This window comes from Centrocercus urophasianus, unplaced genomic scaffold, assembly GCF_019232065.1.
Source record: "Centrocercus urophasianus isolate 14NV4802_14NV808 unplaced genomic scaffold, USGS_Curo_1.0 seq_46, whole genome shotgun sequence".
NCBI lineage: Eukaryota > Metazoa > Chordata > Aves > Galliformes > Phasianidae > Centrocercus > Centrocercus urophasianus.
In genome coordinates, this window is record NW_024885044.1 from 2958796 (window position 1) to 2973893 (window position 15098).

Consider the following 15098-nt stretch of genomic DNA (forward strand, 5'->3'; position numbering starts at 1 on the left):
TATTAATATATGGTAGGAGCTAATAAGATATGCTTCTGTTGTCCTCAGATATGTCTTCAGTGTTCACCTAGACAGTGTTTGGTGTCTCTGATACTTTCACCAACACAGGTGCTGATTCTTCAGAAAGACTATGTGATAATTGGTGATCTTTTCTCGGGATTTGTCTTAACTTAGAATAGGAAGGAACTGTTTTAACTACCTGTTTCTGTTGGTGGAAGTTTCTGGCAAGAATAGACTTTTGGTTTCCATCCTGGAGGCTGCTGCAGTGTGGTGCAGTGCTCACCTCATTATGTGAAGTGTCGTTGTTTCTCAGCAGTTCCATAACGTGTTAAGGCTATTTGGTTCAACTATTTGCTTTAAGTAAACACTTACATTCATTACATAAAAAGCAACTAAATTATGTAGTATCAAAGACATTCCCCAAAGTCTAATTTAAGGGTCAAAGGAGATGTTTCAGAATTTTATTAAACCTTCCTTCCTAGCCAGAGATCTGCAAAAACAGCTCCTGATTGGGTGGCCTCTGCCACAGCTCTCTGCTGCCCCAAGAGAGAGCAGAGATAGCATGAAAGTCTTCTGTACCGTCAGTAGGTTTAATTAATTAACAAATTGCTTTCTTTCCACATGTAATCAAAATTACAGAGAAATCTTGACAAAATGGGGGGTTCCTATCTGCTGAGCTTCCATCTCAGTGCCAGAAGAGTTCTTCCTCTGTAAGAAGAGTGATGCATTTTGAATAGAGGATTTATGAAAGAATTATATCTTAGTGGGGATCATCACGTTACACTTCTGGTGCAAGTAAAAATAAAAGGGAGTGTCAACGGTTTGTGGTGATGCTCTATTGAGGCCTTTTAACCAAAGGCACTTTGGTACAGAATGGGTATAAAACTGTGTGTTGATGCATTTGTCAAGTAGTGTGGCCTTTGAAACTCTTAACTGAGGGAAGAGATGAAGCTTCAGACTTGACAGGAATTTCTTGAATGAAGTTCTCTTCACATTGTTGGTTTTAGCCGCGTCCTGGGTTTTTTTGATTCTGTGGGGAATGTGAAAATTGCTTAAGCAAAAACCCCAAACATTTCAGCTTTATTCTTCTTTCTAAACACGGAAAACTATTGATAATAAGACTGAGTCCTTGCTGAAAATATTTCTGACTCAGTTATGGGAAGCGCTGAGTACTCTGGCCTCTCCCAAAGAGTTCTGTATCCAGCTCTGGACGTCTGCCAGCAACTGGAGAATATCTTCAACTGTTTGTAGGTATGCATTTCCTTTGTGATATCATTGGCATATTTCCCCTAAAATAGCAAGCAGTAATTAACACTTGTTCACACCAGCAGGAATGCAGATGTTTCCCTATTCAAGTGGCTTATATTAAACTGTCCACTTTGACACATTTTTACCCCACTGTAGAACACAGGGAGAGTGACAGGACACCATTGGCTTCCTTGGTGGAGTGGCCTTACAGTCAATCGTAATTGCTTGTTTTCAGCAATGAGCAATGAAAAACAAATCAATTTGTTGTGTGTTTATCTATCCTGAAAGGAGAAAATCAACCTGTTCAGTTTGCAGTGGAATGCAGCTTGCTGCTGTGCTGTCCTTGTGACCTTGTGTTGCTTTAATACAGTTCATTACGGAATGGAGAACAACTCAACTGTCCTGAAAGTAAAGCAAACATCCAAGATACAGTTTTACATTTAGAAGCTGATTTAGTTTGACCTTTAATCATAAGGTTTTAAGTGGATGACATATTTAAAACTCTTATTATGAAATGAGTAACTTCATGGGACACTGAACTTTGCCCAGGAACTGAATCCCAGTTTTAACCACAACGTTGTGTAATGGTTGCACACACCTTTTAGTAGGTAGGGTTTTCTCACTGGCATTGATTTTACTGAAGGCAGTAAATAAGCTATTCTGCTGACAGATCCACCCTGTATTTTACAAAGAAAAGGTAGCGTTGCATATCCATGCTAAGGCTCCTGTGGACATGGTGTCACAGTTGCAATTACTGTGCCAATGCTTTTCCCTGCCAACATCCTAATGCCTATAAAACATTGCTTCATAAACATTTTTTAAAAGTCTCTTGAGCATTTATATATTTGGAGGGAACAAAACCATGTAGACAGTATGTCCAGTTTTTCTCTTTCATTTTCTGCTAATATTTCATCCTTTTAGAATATCTCTCAAAAATGAATCTTGGTTCCTTGTTTTTTCCCAGGCCTGGAGTTTATCTCTTGAGGATTATTTTTGTAACAACCCCAAATACTCACAATGTTTGAGTTCTTTAACGCTTTCTCTGTTTGACTTTTAAAAACCACTCATCACCTGCTGCCATTTATTTAATGCATTGAAGTTTCCTAACACAAGGAGGATTTTAACTTGGTCAGGCTGTGCATTGCCCTTTTTCTACATCAGGGCTGTGTTAGGATGATCTTCCTGGAGCAAAGTGCTGCTTTCCAAGCATCTGTTTTACAAGGCAATTTCCACTGATTTTTTTCCCTCCAGAGGTCTGATTGCATTCCTGTCAATGAACGTGGGCAGCTCACAAATGTTACCTTTTGGTTCACTCTATGGGGAAACTTTTTCAGAAGGTGGAGAAGGGAGGTGTCCTCAATGAAATAAAACATTAACACTTGTGCGCGTTTCTTTTCACGTACAAATGTTGAAGCTTTATGGTGTTATTTAAGCTGTAGCAAGATACAAGGTTTCCTACAATCAGCAAATTGTCATCCTTCATGCTTCAGGGAAGGTTTCCCAGACCGTTTTTTGTACCTGGTAGTGTTAGGGCTTGTGCCCAGAATTCAAACTGTGCCCCTGCCTGGTTTGAACACATTCAATCTCAAGCCCTGCTTGTGCTGTTCAGATTTGTGTTACGTTAGCATGACTTTCCCCACGTGCTCTATACAAGGACCTTTCCCTCTTTAGGGTGATATCAGCACTTCCAAGAGTGTGAAGTCTTTGCAAGAATTCGCTTCTCGCTTTGGTTGGTGATGCCGTGCTGTCTGTCGTTGGTTGTGTTGACTCTTGTTGCTTTACACAGCTTCAGCTATAGTTTAAACAGGATCTTGGGTGTGTATGTAACTACAGCATTTTTAAATAGCAAATAATGTAATTCCAATGGGTATTTTTTGTTGTTGTTTTAAATACAAGTGGGGCAAGAATGGATAATAGGGCTGTACTTGTCAAATACTGTGGATTGTTTTCAACCTAATGTTTAAATCCCGTTTATTGTGGAATATTGTCTCAAACCAAAACGTTATTTAGCATTACTTGTTTATTTTAGCTCTTTTATTAGGAGTTCCATTATTAGCGCAAAAGAAACCTGTGTTGATGTTGCTGTAGAGTCTGTATTAGAACGTGCCAGAAATGAATCAGTGTTGAGGAAACAAGAAGCAGACATGTAAGGACTAGTTTTCTGGTTATTTCTTTTCAGGAAATTTGCCTGCAATTTTTGGTTAATTTGTTTCCTAACTCATTATTTTTAGAGAACTCATACAAATTAGACCTCCTTAACTCAAAAAAAGAAACCCAAAACCTTGTTACTCACTTGATTTTTCTGGTCGCCTCTGAAGCCCTTTTTCCACCTAAATACTTAACAAATCTTGTGGTTTTGCTCATCTTCCCTGAGAGCACCCCTAGGCAACATTCCATGACTCAGATGGGATGTTGAGGGTTTCTTATGTTATTCTTTTTCTTAAATATTATTTCAGAATTGTGGTTAGTGTAGGTGTGCTTTTCTTTTTGAGGGAGAGTGAAGGAGGGGGGCAGGGAATCTGCTTTGGGTCTTTTTTGGTTGGTTGGGTTTTTTGTTTTGTTTTTGTGAGTAGCTAGTGTGTCCTGATTCCAAAATCACTCATTCTAGTATAAAAGTATAAAGCAGGAACTTTTATATAACAAGTTGAACTCTGTATGTCTGGTTCCAGCTTCTCATTGGTGAGTTTTCTCGTCAGCAGCGGTCCCTAATTATGTGAAGATATTTTTAGTGAGGCCTAAAGACAAAAGGTTGCTTAACAAAGCATCTCCTACTTGGCTGTCACAAGCCATGTACTTCAGTTAGAAATAAAATAATAATGATATTGCTTCTTGGTATCATGTGTTGCCTGTTACTTTCTGTAGATCTCTGTTTTGAAGTGCAAATGTAAAGTTCAAAGAATGTGGACTTGAATTCTTTTCCCAGCCCGCATGGACACTTAACAGAGGACTGCCATATTCAGAGGACTGCCTGAGTGCTGCTGGCTGTGGCTCGGATTCGCGGGGCAGACATGAGGGCAGTACGGAGGATTTTATTACTGGTGTGGCCTAACAGGGCAGAAACACTGATTATTGTAATCCACATTCTTTTGGGAAGTTCGAAACTGTCCTTACAGCACAAGGAGGACCATGTGGAACTGTATAACAGTTCTGTTAAACTAAATCCCGGACTTTTTATTATCAACGTGTTTATGGTAGGACCAGGAACTGGATTTACTTTTCATCCCGCTTAAGAGTCTGATTGCAGAAACTACTCCAAATATTTTTTTTCATGAGTTATGACAGAGTTGATAAGCTGTTTGGAATAATTGCTTTATTCTAGTTCTCTTCCGGAATATCGTAGCTGTAGTGAAAACCAGAAGAAAATAAGGACTTCTGAGCCTCATTTTTGTGGCAGTTCAAGGTTGTCAGATGTTCCAGCTCTCCAATAAAAGATCTGAACGTTTTTGTGTTGCGTTTGTGCCTGTTTTGTGATGTGAACCTCAGCAGTAATGCTCAGAGTGGCTGCTGGTCTTGGCCATTGGTAAAGGGTGTGTAAGAGCAAGCCTGGAATACAGATGATTCTGGGCTCAAATTGGCTTTGGTTTAAATATGTGAGATTCCAAGCAATTCCCTCTCCCTTACTTTCTCTTCCTGCTGATTTTTGCTAAGGAAAGGTATTTCCCTCATTATACTGTGATACAGCCAAAGATTGAAGGCCTCCCAAACTACCAAAAAATAGGAAACTTTCAAAGCATCCAATAAATGTAATTTTAGAAGTGGGAGAACTGAGGACAGGAATTAATATTTCAATTTCTCTTTTAATTCCTTTAACAGCACATATTTTTACAGTCTCTTGATACTTGCGATCAAGCAAAAATTTATGCACATATGAAAGAAATTCAGCTGATCTTTTGTTCTTGAGCAGTTCATAAAATCATGGAACAGACCAAAAAGATGCACTTAATTCTATATATGGACTTTCTCCTGTCTTTTAAAGAAAATGAAGAAAAGATTACTGTGGAGATTATTGTTTAATAATAGTGTGCATTTACTATTGTTTGTGTGCATTCAGTAGCAATGAAAGTATGACCCAATTTACAGTTTGTTTATAATTTTTAAGTGTATAATTTGTATTTTGATAGCACTAGCCTTACAGGTTTGTATCAATGAGTTTTTTCTGTAGCTTTTTTCTGCAGTTGTGCTGCGAGGGAGCAAATCTGATAGAAGCAGTGCCACTCAAGTGTCTGCGTGTTCCCCAGAGAACCCCACTAACGTGGGAAACAGAAAATAATGTAAAAGAATTACTGAGACACAGTGTTTCACTGCAGAAGAAAGCAGTGCTGACAGCCAAAGAAATACAATATCCAGTGGAGCCAGGAGCTGAAGAGCAACTGTTACCAAATGATAGGGATTACTAAAAATGCCAATGGAGTTGTCATTAATGAAAAGCTAACCCTTCTTCCAAGGCTTCAAAATACAGTTGGACTTAGTGAGAATGATTGGTAGGCAGTTCTTCTAAATCTGAGGAGCTAAGAAAGCCAGTGGAACTTGCAGTTGTCTACAAGGTGTTTAATGCTTTTTTTATGTGTGTTAGAATGCTACCAGTTCCCATTTTTAAGTGGTAAAGGTATGTTATTGCTGATTCTCCTCACATGTAACCTTTTTTTTCCTGATAATATTTTTTCTCCTTCAGGAGTTTTATGAACACACAAAAACACTTTGGCAAGACGACGGTGTGAAAGCCTGCTATGAGAGATCTAATGAATATCAGCTGATTGATTGTGCACAGTAGTAAGTATTGTTCTGTTCTGCTATATATGGACTGTGAGATACAATTAGTTTTAAAGTCCTTTGGGTTATCCTGATGCTTACTGTTCTACTTTGGAAAATAAGGATTGGGTGCCATGGAGTAAATTCCTGCTAATTAGCCATTCAGAGGTCTATTTCCATTTCCAGAGATCTGTCTAGCTGGTGTTCAGTTCAACAGTAATGTCTACACTGAAAACCTTGCCAGTACCTTGACGTAGGCTGACACCAGATTTCCCATTTACACCACGTGACAGTCAACTTTAGATCCTACAGCAAATTTTAATGACTTGGGAAGTACAATGTACAAAAGCTTTTGCTTTTGATGCAGTTTCTTTATCTGAAAACAAAAATGGCAGCAACATTCATAGGCAACAGCCTGTGATCGGTCACCAAGACTTCTGCTTGTGTACCTTGGAGCACATATCTGAAAATGATCTATTCCTTTCTGTTGTTTCCACCACTGTGGTGATTAATATTGTCCTGAGAGAGACTGCTACAAGTTTGCCATTATTTACTACATACAGCAGTACGGTATGGTTCAGATTTGTTTTTTAATTGCAATATGTTTGTGATAATTGTGAGAATTCCTGATATTTTCGTGATGTAACTCAAGAACTGCAGGAGTTAAATTTAGAAAATTAATTGTTAAGACTGCTCTTTATTAGCTTACACTCTGTTTCTTTTGGAGATATGGAAATAAGTTGTAATGGTCAAGGAAATAGAAGCTTCCTCATTTCTCATGATGAAGGAGTACTGTGGTTTGTCTGCTACCGACTCTCATAAGGAACATTTAGTGAAATAAAATTTGTAAGGTTCATTTTTTGTTGGGGTAGGTAGCCTTAGAGGTGAATCAACAATTAGCTCTGTTTGAAGATACCAGGAAGATAATTTTTCTATGACTTGCTCAGCTCCAGGTCTTTCAAAGGCCCTTTGAAGTTTTGCCATTGTTTCTAGTGTGAATTTGTTTGATGTGTAGCAATGTCTTTTCCAGTAGGTGACTAATGTTTGATCATTTGGCATGGATCTCCTTGCAAGCTCATTTGCTACTATATGAAAAAATATTACAAGATCTTTGTTTTCTGTCAACTATCCACTAAGTTTTGTCTTTATAGTGTAAAGCTGTCAGAAAAAGGAAACAGATTGCTTTGTTTCTGTCACTGTTTGGTTATCTCTTGGTGTTTCTGGCTAGTGTTTTTTTCACAGTCATCTTCTGGCACTGGAAGAGAAGTATTGCTAAGCACCAAGGTTTTGTTGTGTTGCTCTATTTTTAGAAGATCAAATTTTGGTCTTTCCTGAATGTACTGAAGAAAGCTGAAATTGCTGCCATTTTTGATTGCTGGACACTGACTTTTTCATGGGTCAGCGAGGGGAATGGCCTTTGGGATGGTTTTACCATCCTGCTCCATCTAGTGGAACATTGGATGTTACATCGTGCGTCCATAGAACTAAAATTAAATGTTGTGCATTTCTGACAGTACTTTCTTTTTTTTTTTTCCCCTAAGATACCATTGCTGCCATCTTCTAAATAACTGTCATGATTATCAATTTATTCAGTTTGGTTGTAAACTGTATGGCACTGCTTCCTTGCAAGGAAGCAGAAGGACCTTCCTTTTTGTTTCTGTTGGTAGTTCGTGCCCATTCTGGCACTTCTGGTCTCGCACTGGTGGTGTCTTGTGTTGCATGTTCTGTTATGAACAGTGTTGTAATGTTTGCTAAATGTTTGCTCGGAGGTGAAATGCTTTAAAATTCTGTGCTTGTTTTTATCACATTAAATTTTCAAGAGACCTGACAAAAATTGCTTCCAGTAAAATCCGCTGTGATTGATGCTGGGAAATGAACCCGGGGAGCACATTGTAAAAAAATGCAGCAGAGGCAAAATACGAAATGTTGCTGAGATTTGTCGAATGCAGGCTTTTAATTTGAGTGTGCAAACTGCCGTCATTAGAGCTAATAGGAGCTAAGAGAGAAAGTGGGGTGTTGGAGTTTGTCACCTCCTTTGGAGTCCTTTGTCCTCAGGTTTTCTTCTTACCAAGGTGCCTATTTTAAACAAGCAAAGCATGGAAAACCAAAAAATGTCTTTTCTCTTTCAAAATCAGTCAGCTTCCAAAAATTCCTTTCTTGCTCTTAAAAGTTGATTAAATAATTAAATGTTAAAGGATTCTTAGTCTGGAGAACCGTTTTAAAATTCTAAACAGTGTTTCTTTTTATTGCTCTTTGTAATTTTATCTATTTATTTCTTTTATTTAATATTGAAGTGTGATTTCTTAGTGCAAAGCCTGTCTTGTTGTGGAGTCATTTAACACAGGGAACAAGTTGATTAAGTCAGGAATTCTCTTAGATGAAAGCAGGGGAAAAAAGTCACTTCTGGCTGCTTGTCCTTCAGCAGAGAAGTGGAAATGAAGATAATTCCCAAAGTAATGTGTTCTATCTCCGTAACGCTGATGTAATTATGAAGAGTTTAGCAGTGGCATTTTTTACCTGCTCCTCAGCAGTAACTACAGCTCTTCATGATGCCTTACTACAGCTTTTCAGTGTTTCCCCACAAGAAGTCAGCAGTAGCATTGTCTGCACCTTCTGTTGCTCCCTCAGGGTCCTGCCTGAAGTGGCTCACGCTGAAAGCTGTAGGACAGCCACAGATAGCGGCCCGGCTGCTTGAGTGCAGCTGTGATCATCATGGGTGTAAAGCTGGGAGACCTGAGCAGCAGCCCCATCTGTTGGAGAGCCCTTCTGGTTTCCCACCCTTTATTCTCAAGTTTACTGGCTTTGTGAAAACGTCACTCCTGAGGAACTTGATTCGTTTTGAAGAAGAGCTGCCTCTGCTCGTCATGAGCTTTACTGTACTTCCTGCCTGGGCACACTGTATGGTCCCGAGAGAAAGGAAAGGAGGCTGTTTCCCTTTTCTTAGCTCAACTTACGAAGTAATTAGTTTCAATTCTGCTTCTAGAGCAGTGTGCTCTTGGAGGTTTCTCTCTGTGGGGAATATATATATTAACTGTGAGAGGAAGCAGCATCTAAGAGGAGACCAGATTTCATTGCTCTTGCATGTTTTGGGGATGTGTATAGAAGAGAACAAATGTTTTTACTGAAGCTGCCATGTGGTACTCCTCCTGACTGATAATAAACAGAAGAACACAGAAGTGTCTAGAATGCAGAAAACTCCAAATGGTAATAAGTGATGAACCGTCCTTCATGTTTCTTTTCTGCAGGAGCAGGATTTCATGTTATTTGGAGTATATTACTTAATATTAAGAATCTAAGAGTCATTTCCGCTGTGCCAAAACCTGCGTGTCAGATCTATGCCTTCTGTCAAGTATAAACAAACATGAGCATTTTGAAGTGCTGTCCTTGCTATATTTCAACCTCTGTTTTCATTTGAGGATCTTTGTTCTTAAAGCCTCACAGATACTCCGCAGTTGGAATAAGCAGGATCTCTCCCATACCAATGGGCTGTTGGTGGTATGGGGGCTTGAAGGGTGCCAGCACAGTCCTGTGCGGCCTGGTGCAGCATCTGTGGATGTCCAGAAGACTGCTTTGATGTCAGTAGCCTTTTGATTAGCACTGTTTGCAGCGAATCGCAAGCAAAGCTTGGATACATAAAGCCTCCAAGGGCTCCTTTCTAGTCTTCCTGCTATTAGGCTGTACCCACAAATACTTGATTTTTTGCTTTATCTAGCCTTGGCTTGGCATGGTTCATTGGCCCCCAGTTCAATTTTTCACTTTGTTTTACACTGCTTTCACTTCGTATCTCCCAGCTGACGCTTCCTGGTTTTGGCCAGAGTGGAAAAGGAAATAATGTGAGAGACAGCATTTGCAACCCGTTTCACACCCTGCGTTATCAGGAAGGGCTGGAAGTAGCAGTTGGGAGCCTATTCTCACGCTATTTCCTGCTGGAAAGCCTCGCTGTGCTTTCTCCTGCCGTCTGCCATTTCATGGACAGAGGAAACGTGGGCAGGCTGCTGGTAGAAGTGCAGGGAGTTGTATTTCTTGAACTTCAGCACCAGCAGAGCCACTCCGATAGCTTGAAACTGTGCCAGGCTGCTCCACAAGAGCTTTATGAGAAGTATTTTTTAAGATGTTTGTTTTTAAAATACTTATCAAAGAAAGGGGGAGAGTGCAGCTATTAGCTGACTGCTGTGCAGCGCTCCTGAAGGATCAGCAGATGTGGACGTCCTGTTTTCTTAATATCTGATTTGATAGGGGTTGTAAATTTTTTATGTTTTTATTAAGATTTATGGTGTGTTTTGCTTCAGGATTTGCTGACTTGTAAGAGCAATTAAGAGTCCCGATCTGAGTACTTAATGATTTTCTTCCACGTTGATTTCACTTCACAACAAAGTTCCTTTCAGAGAACGTGCAGTAAAATGTGTTTGCTGAAAGTCTCACCTTTTTAAATAGTGGCTGATTTATCTGTGGTACTGTTAGTCTGGGTTCTTATTCCTATTTATTACTTACTTTTTACTTTCTTTCCACTCAATGCTTTTTGTCAGATCCATTCCCCTCATCTTCTCCAGCTCCGAGGGCTGTGTCTGAGTACTCCTGTTCAACAGGACAGTGATTTCCCTGGCCTGTATCTCTGGCACATATGAGCTTCCCATGGTCACTAACAGTTACACTTTTAAAGATTTTTTTTCATGAAGAATAATATCCACATTCCCTTTCGCTGGTCTAAAGCTGATGAACTTGTCTCCCACTACGTGAATTCTTTTGCGAGCCAATGAATAGACCTAATTCCTCATTCTTGTTCTTGTAAAACCCACTGTTCCAGAGCACTGACTCCATTGAAGTAGGGTCTCTGTTCTAAACAAAGTTAAATTCAGGTAGAAGAAAATACAGCCCGGGTTATACTTTCTCCACAGTCCAGTGGGATATTGGGTGCAGAAAGAGATTGCTGAGTATGATGGGAAGCACAGTAACTCCTGAGTTTGTATGGCTTTATCAAAGTCAGTACCAAGAAAAGGAGTCTGAATGTTTAAGTTGATTTATACCTAACTACTCCAACCATCTGCCCGTTCTTGGTGACTGTTTGTAGCAGGAATGTGTCTGCTGGCAAGTGCACTGAAGACAGGATTACCTAAATTTAGCCAATAAATGGATTATGAATCCAACACATTCCCACTGTTGTCACAGCTAATCATAAATTCACAATTTCAACCTACACTCAACCCCAAATAAACTTCTCTGTCTCTGAAACAAATTACATCACAGTATGAAGCCAGATAAAACAGAAGGTGTTGTGGAGTGGCTTGAACGAGTGTTTAGAATTAAGAACACTAATAATGCATATGTTGAAATTAATGATCTATAATGGCAGAAAGAGCTTTAGATGCCCCGAATGTGAGTGATTGAAGAAGTCACATCACGGGCTTTTGAGGTGTGTGTTTGAAGCCCACCACATTGTTCTGAATTACTCTGAACACGTTTAACTCTGCTCCAGGAGTCTGATTTCTGCCTCCATCTTCATCCACTGCTTTTAGCCCCTCACACCCAGCCCATTCATGCATCTGCCACTTCTGTTTCTCTATTGTCCTACACCTCTGTTGGTGCATCGATCCCTTTCTGGTCCTTTCTGAAGATAACAGCTTCCTTTCCATGTCTTGCAGGTTTGAGGTTTAGCCTTCAGCTGAGGGTTGGCAAGGCCTGACCCGGGTCCGGCATGGACAGCCAGCCCGGAACTTGTTCACACTTTCTTGACCCAGTCCTGCATCCAGATAGTCCTGCTTTGCTCTTTTAATGTATCTCTTGCTAATGCCTGCAAGAGTTGAGGATTAATCATACTTCACCTGTTCTTGGGTACCTGATTTTGGGAAATGAGCTTCCATTTCCACTGTGTTCTGCATCGTCTTTCACCTGCAAATGGAGCGCTTGCCCATACAACTTGCTTTGGTTTATTTCTAAAACTTCTTCAGCATGAATTTTAATACTGTATTTGAATAAAAGTTGTTAGCAATGTAGTAAATATCCTCTATTATCTTCTATGATCATAGGTAGAAAGCAAAGTCTAAGCAAAGAAAACAAAATCTTGAGCTTTTTAGAAGCAAACACGAGTGCATATAGCAGTCAGTGTTGATGCTAGAATGAATTACTTAGGGTAAGAAGCCATGATGAGAGGAGGAGTTGTATATCTGTGAACTCTGTAAGGCAGTTGTGAATTCAGGTGTGTTACATTTTTGTATCTCCTGAAGTTTTAATCTGTAATTTTGAAAATGTGGTTGTTTTACTATAAAATTTGAGTAGCTATATTAAAAAACAGAGCAAGCAACATCTTGAATTGCCACCTTTATTCTATCAGGAGTCATACAGGATTGCTGTAGTGGTGAAAAATCACAGCAGCCACTCCAAGTGATTTCTAAAACTGTCATTATTGCTTCTTGAGGACCTCCTCACCCCAGGCTTCCACTGCCCAGCTTTGTGCAGAACAGGGGCCTGGAAGGAGACTCTTCCAGGGCTGTGCCAGGCATTGAGGGGATGGCTGCGGCAGGCTGGAACGGCAGGAGCTTGGGCTGTGTTGCTGCAGAAAAGGAATACTTCAAGATGAGAAGAGAATACTGCTTTAGATTGACCTAAAAAGGTATTGTAAGACCTGATTGAAGACTTGCTTAGGAAAAAAAGAAATTAAAAGCAACAGTGTTCCTAGAGATAGGAGGCAGGAGAAATTTTGTGCTACAAGTTTGAAATTAGGCCAGTCCATTGGTTGGTCCAATGTGAAAGCACCTGGTTTGATTCTCCATTATTCCGTGGGCTGAAACACTGCAGATCTGTCCCTGTGGCACCAGTGAGGGGGTGCTCGGTGCTGCTGACTGACACGGTCTCTGCTTCCCTCTCGTTGAGCACGAGGGTTCTCCTAACATGCTGAAGCTGTTCCTTCTCTGTGGTTTTTAATTTAAACTTCTTTTGTCGGAATGCCTGCCTGCATTTGCAGGTGTTGCTGAGTTTATTATCTTTGCTAGACGGTGCCTGTGTTGCATTGGGTAGAAAGGTAGCAGCGGGCTGAGAAGTTTATTGAGGCCGTGTGCTTGCATGCAGAGAATGTGGTTGTAAAGCCTTTACTGCAAAAGGGGCTGTCAGAGAGTGAGAACGTGAATTAAGCTTGTGTTAGGTGAATGAGTTTATCAAACTGAAGCTGAATTTTAAAAACCACAGTGTTATTTGTTATAGTGCTGATGATTGCACTGCCTGTGCTGCAAACTAAATCAAATTTCTTTTAAATCTTATGAAGTATTTCTTACAGTATGTGACTGAGTCCTAAATGAACTCTAAGAAATCCCTGACTGATTTCAAGTGTGACTAAGAGCAGTTTTGTAGTCAGGCTCTCACTGATAGGTTTTGAGATTTAAAACGCTGCTTTTGAACTGATTACCCTGCTACATGCTATGCATTGATTTTTGTATCTGAAACATGTTAAAGTCAGCTATTCTTAAATATAATTAGCAAAGAATGATATTTGTGTCGTAATGCACCAATGAAGTCTTCAAGAAGGGTATCTGCAGATGAGGCTGAATTACAGTGCGTTCATTATGCAAGTGAGGGGTTTTCAGTATCTGGACAGTCATTTACACTAGAAACATACTGTCTGCCCAGTAGATTTTCTGTCAAGGCCATTAAGTGCCTTGGATACTCTGCAGGGTTCCCCTTCCCCCAAAGTATGTTCATAAACTATAGCTCCAGCACAACAAGCAGCAGGGGCTGCAGCTGAGGCAGGAGGGGGCATGGCTTTGTGTGGGCCTGAGGGAGAGATTTGTGTCTTTGTAATAAAAACAACAAAACCTGCTTAGACCCAGGTGATTTTTGTAAATAAATGAAAATAGAGATTTACATGTGAATACTATTCACTGCTTTGTTAATATATTGCCAATGCAGGTAGTGCTCAAAAAGTTGCTGAAGACCGTGTCTGGATTGCACTGTCCACATCTGCTATTAAGACATCTAAGCTGAGTTATGCTTATTTATGTTCTGAGATCAGTGACTGTCAGAAAGAGTTAGGCTCCTTGTAAGCCTCACATCTGGGAGGTGAACTCTTCTCTTGGTAAAGAGCTTGGATGTTTGTCTTTGGTATTTGTTCCTCACACAGAGCCTCCACAGTGAGCTGAGCTTTATCCTGTTGAGTCTGCTGACTGTTGTTGTATGGTGAACTTTTCATTTGCTCTCGCAATGTGTGCTGTGATGAATAGGTGTTGCAGTTAAGGCATTAAGTCTCAGCTCTTTTCCTGGCTTTGCCCTTAATGGCCTCTGCCCACCACAGCTACTGGAGCACTTCACCACTCACCTCTTCCTCCGAGCCCAGCTGCTTTAGCATCCATGTGCTCTGTTACCACAGAGCAGACTTGATGCAGCTGAATTTCCCCATTTGTTAATTGGTGCAGTTTTTCTTCTTGAGGAAGAATATAGAAGCTCCTACCAGTGAATCCTTGGATGATTTTGGAGAGTGTGAAGTATTAAATGAAATCAAATGAGTGAAGGATGTTATTGTTCAGGCTGTTACGATAATGATGAAGTATTGTGGTATCATCAAGAGTCTTTGGTACGTTTAAATGGTTTTGCTGAAGGTGTGAGAGGACAAACCTGGAGACTCTTTCTTTCTGTCTTAGCAGCGTGGATGATACTTTTTCCAAATGGGCTGACAGTAGGATCCTGCTAGATGGAGATTGGCTTTGAAACTAAGATGTGCTGTGTGGATGGAGCGGGGGGTGGTCTTGTGTCTTACATGAGATTACAAGTATAATGTGTTTGTTGTTATCACAGTGTTTTATGAAGGGATCCAGTATTTAAAATGTTGTGCTGTTCAGAGACCTATTTAGAGAGTTTTGGAGAAGAACATGTCAGATGAGAGAAGAATGTGTCAGGTTGTAATTGATTTTATTGTGATTCATTCTGAAAATTTACAAATATCCATATGCTCGGTGCTGTGGATTCCCTCTCAGAGGGCTTTGCTAGGCGAGATCCTTGACCCTTGGCCATTGCCTCTGGAGTGCTTCGCTGTCCACCTGTGTTCCATGGAGCTGAGCTACTCTAGGATCCATTCATTTTGTTAGCAAAGAGCATTTCTCATTTTCCCAAGCTCTCTC

The 15098-nt window shown here is 40.2% G+C and overlaps 1 protein-coding gene across 3 annotated transcripts in view; it reads left to right on the plus strand.

Moving 5' to 3' along the window:
- Positions 1-15098, plus strand: part of LOC122168823 (guanine nucleotide-binding protein G(s) subunit alpha) — a 56963-nt gene that overhangs the window by 15245 nt on the left and 26620 nt on the right. For all 3 annotated transcript variants that reach the window (XM_042834436.1, XM_042834435.1, XM_042834437.1), the window contains exon 4: positions 5921-6018. In XM_042834436.1, the coding sequence (XP_042690370.1) occupies positions 5921-6018 (98 nt within the window). The remainder of the gene's footprint in view (positions 1-5920; positions 6019-15098) is intronic.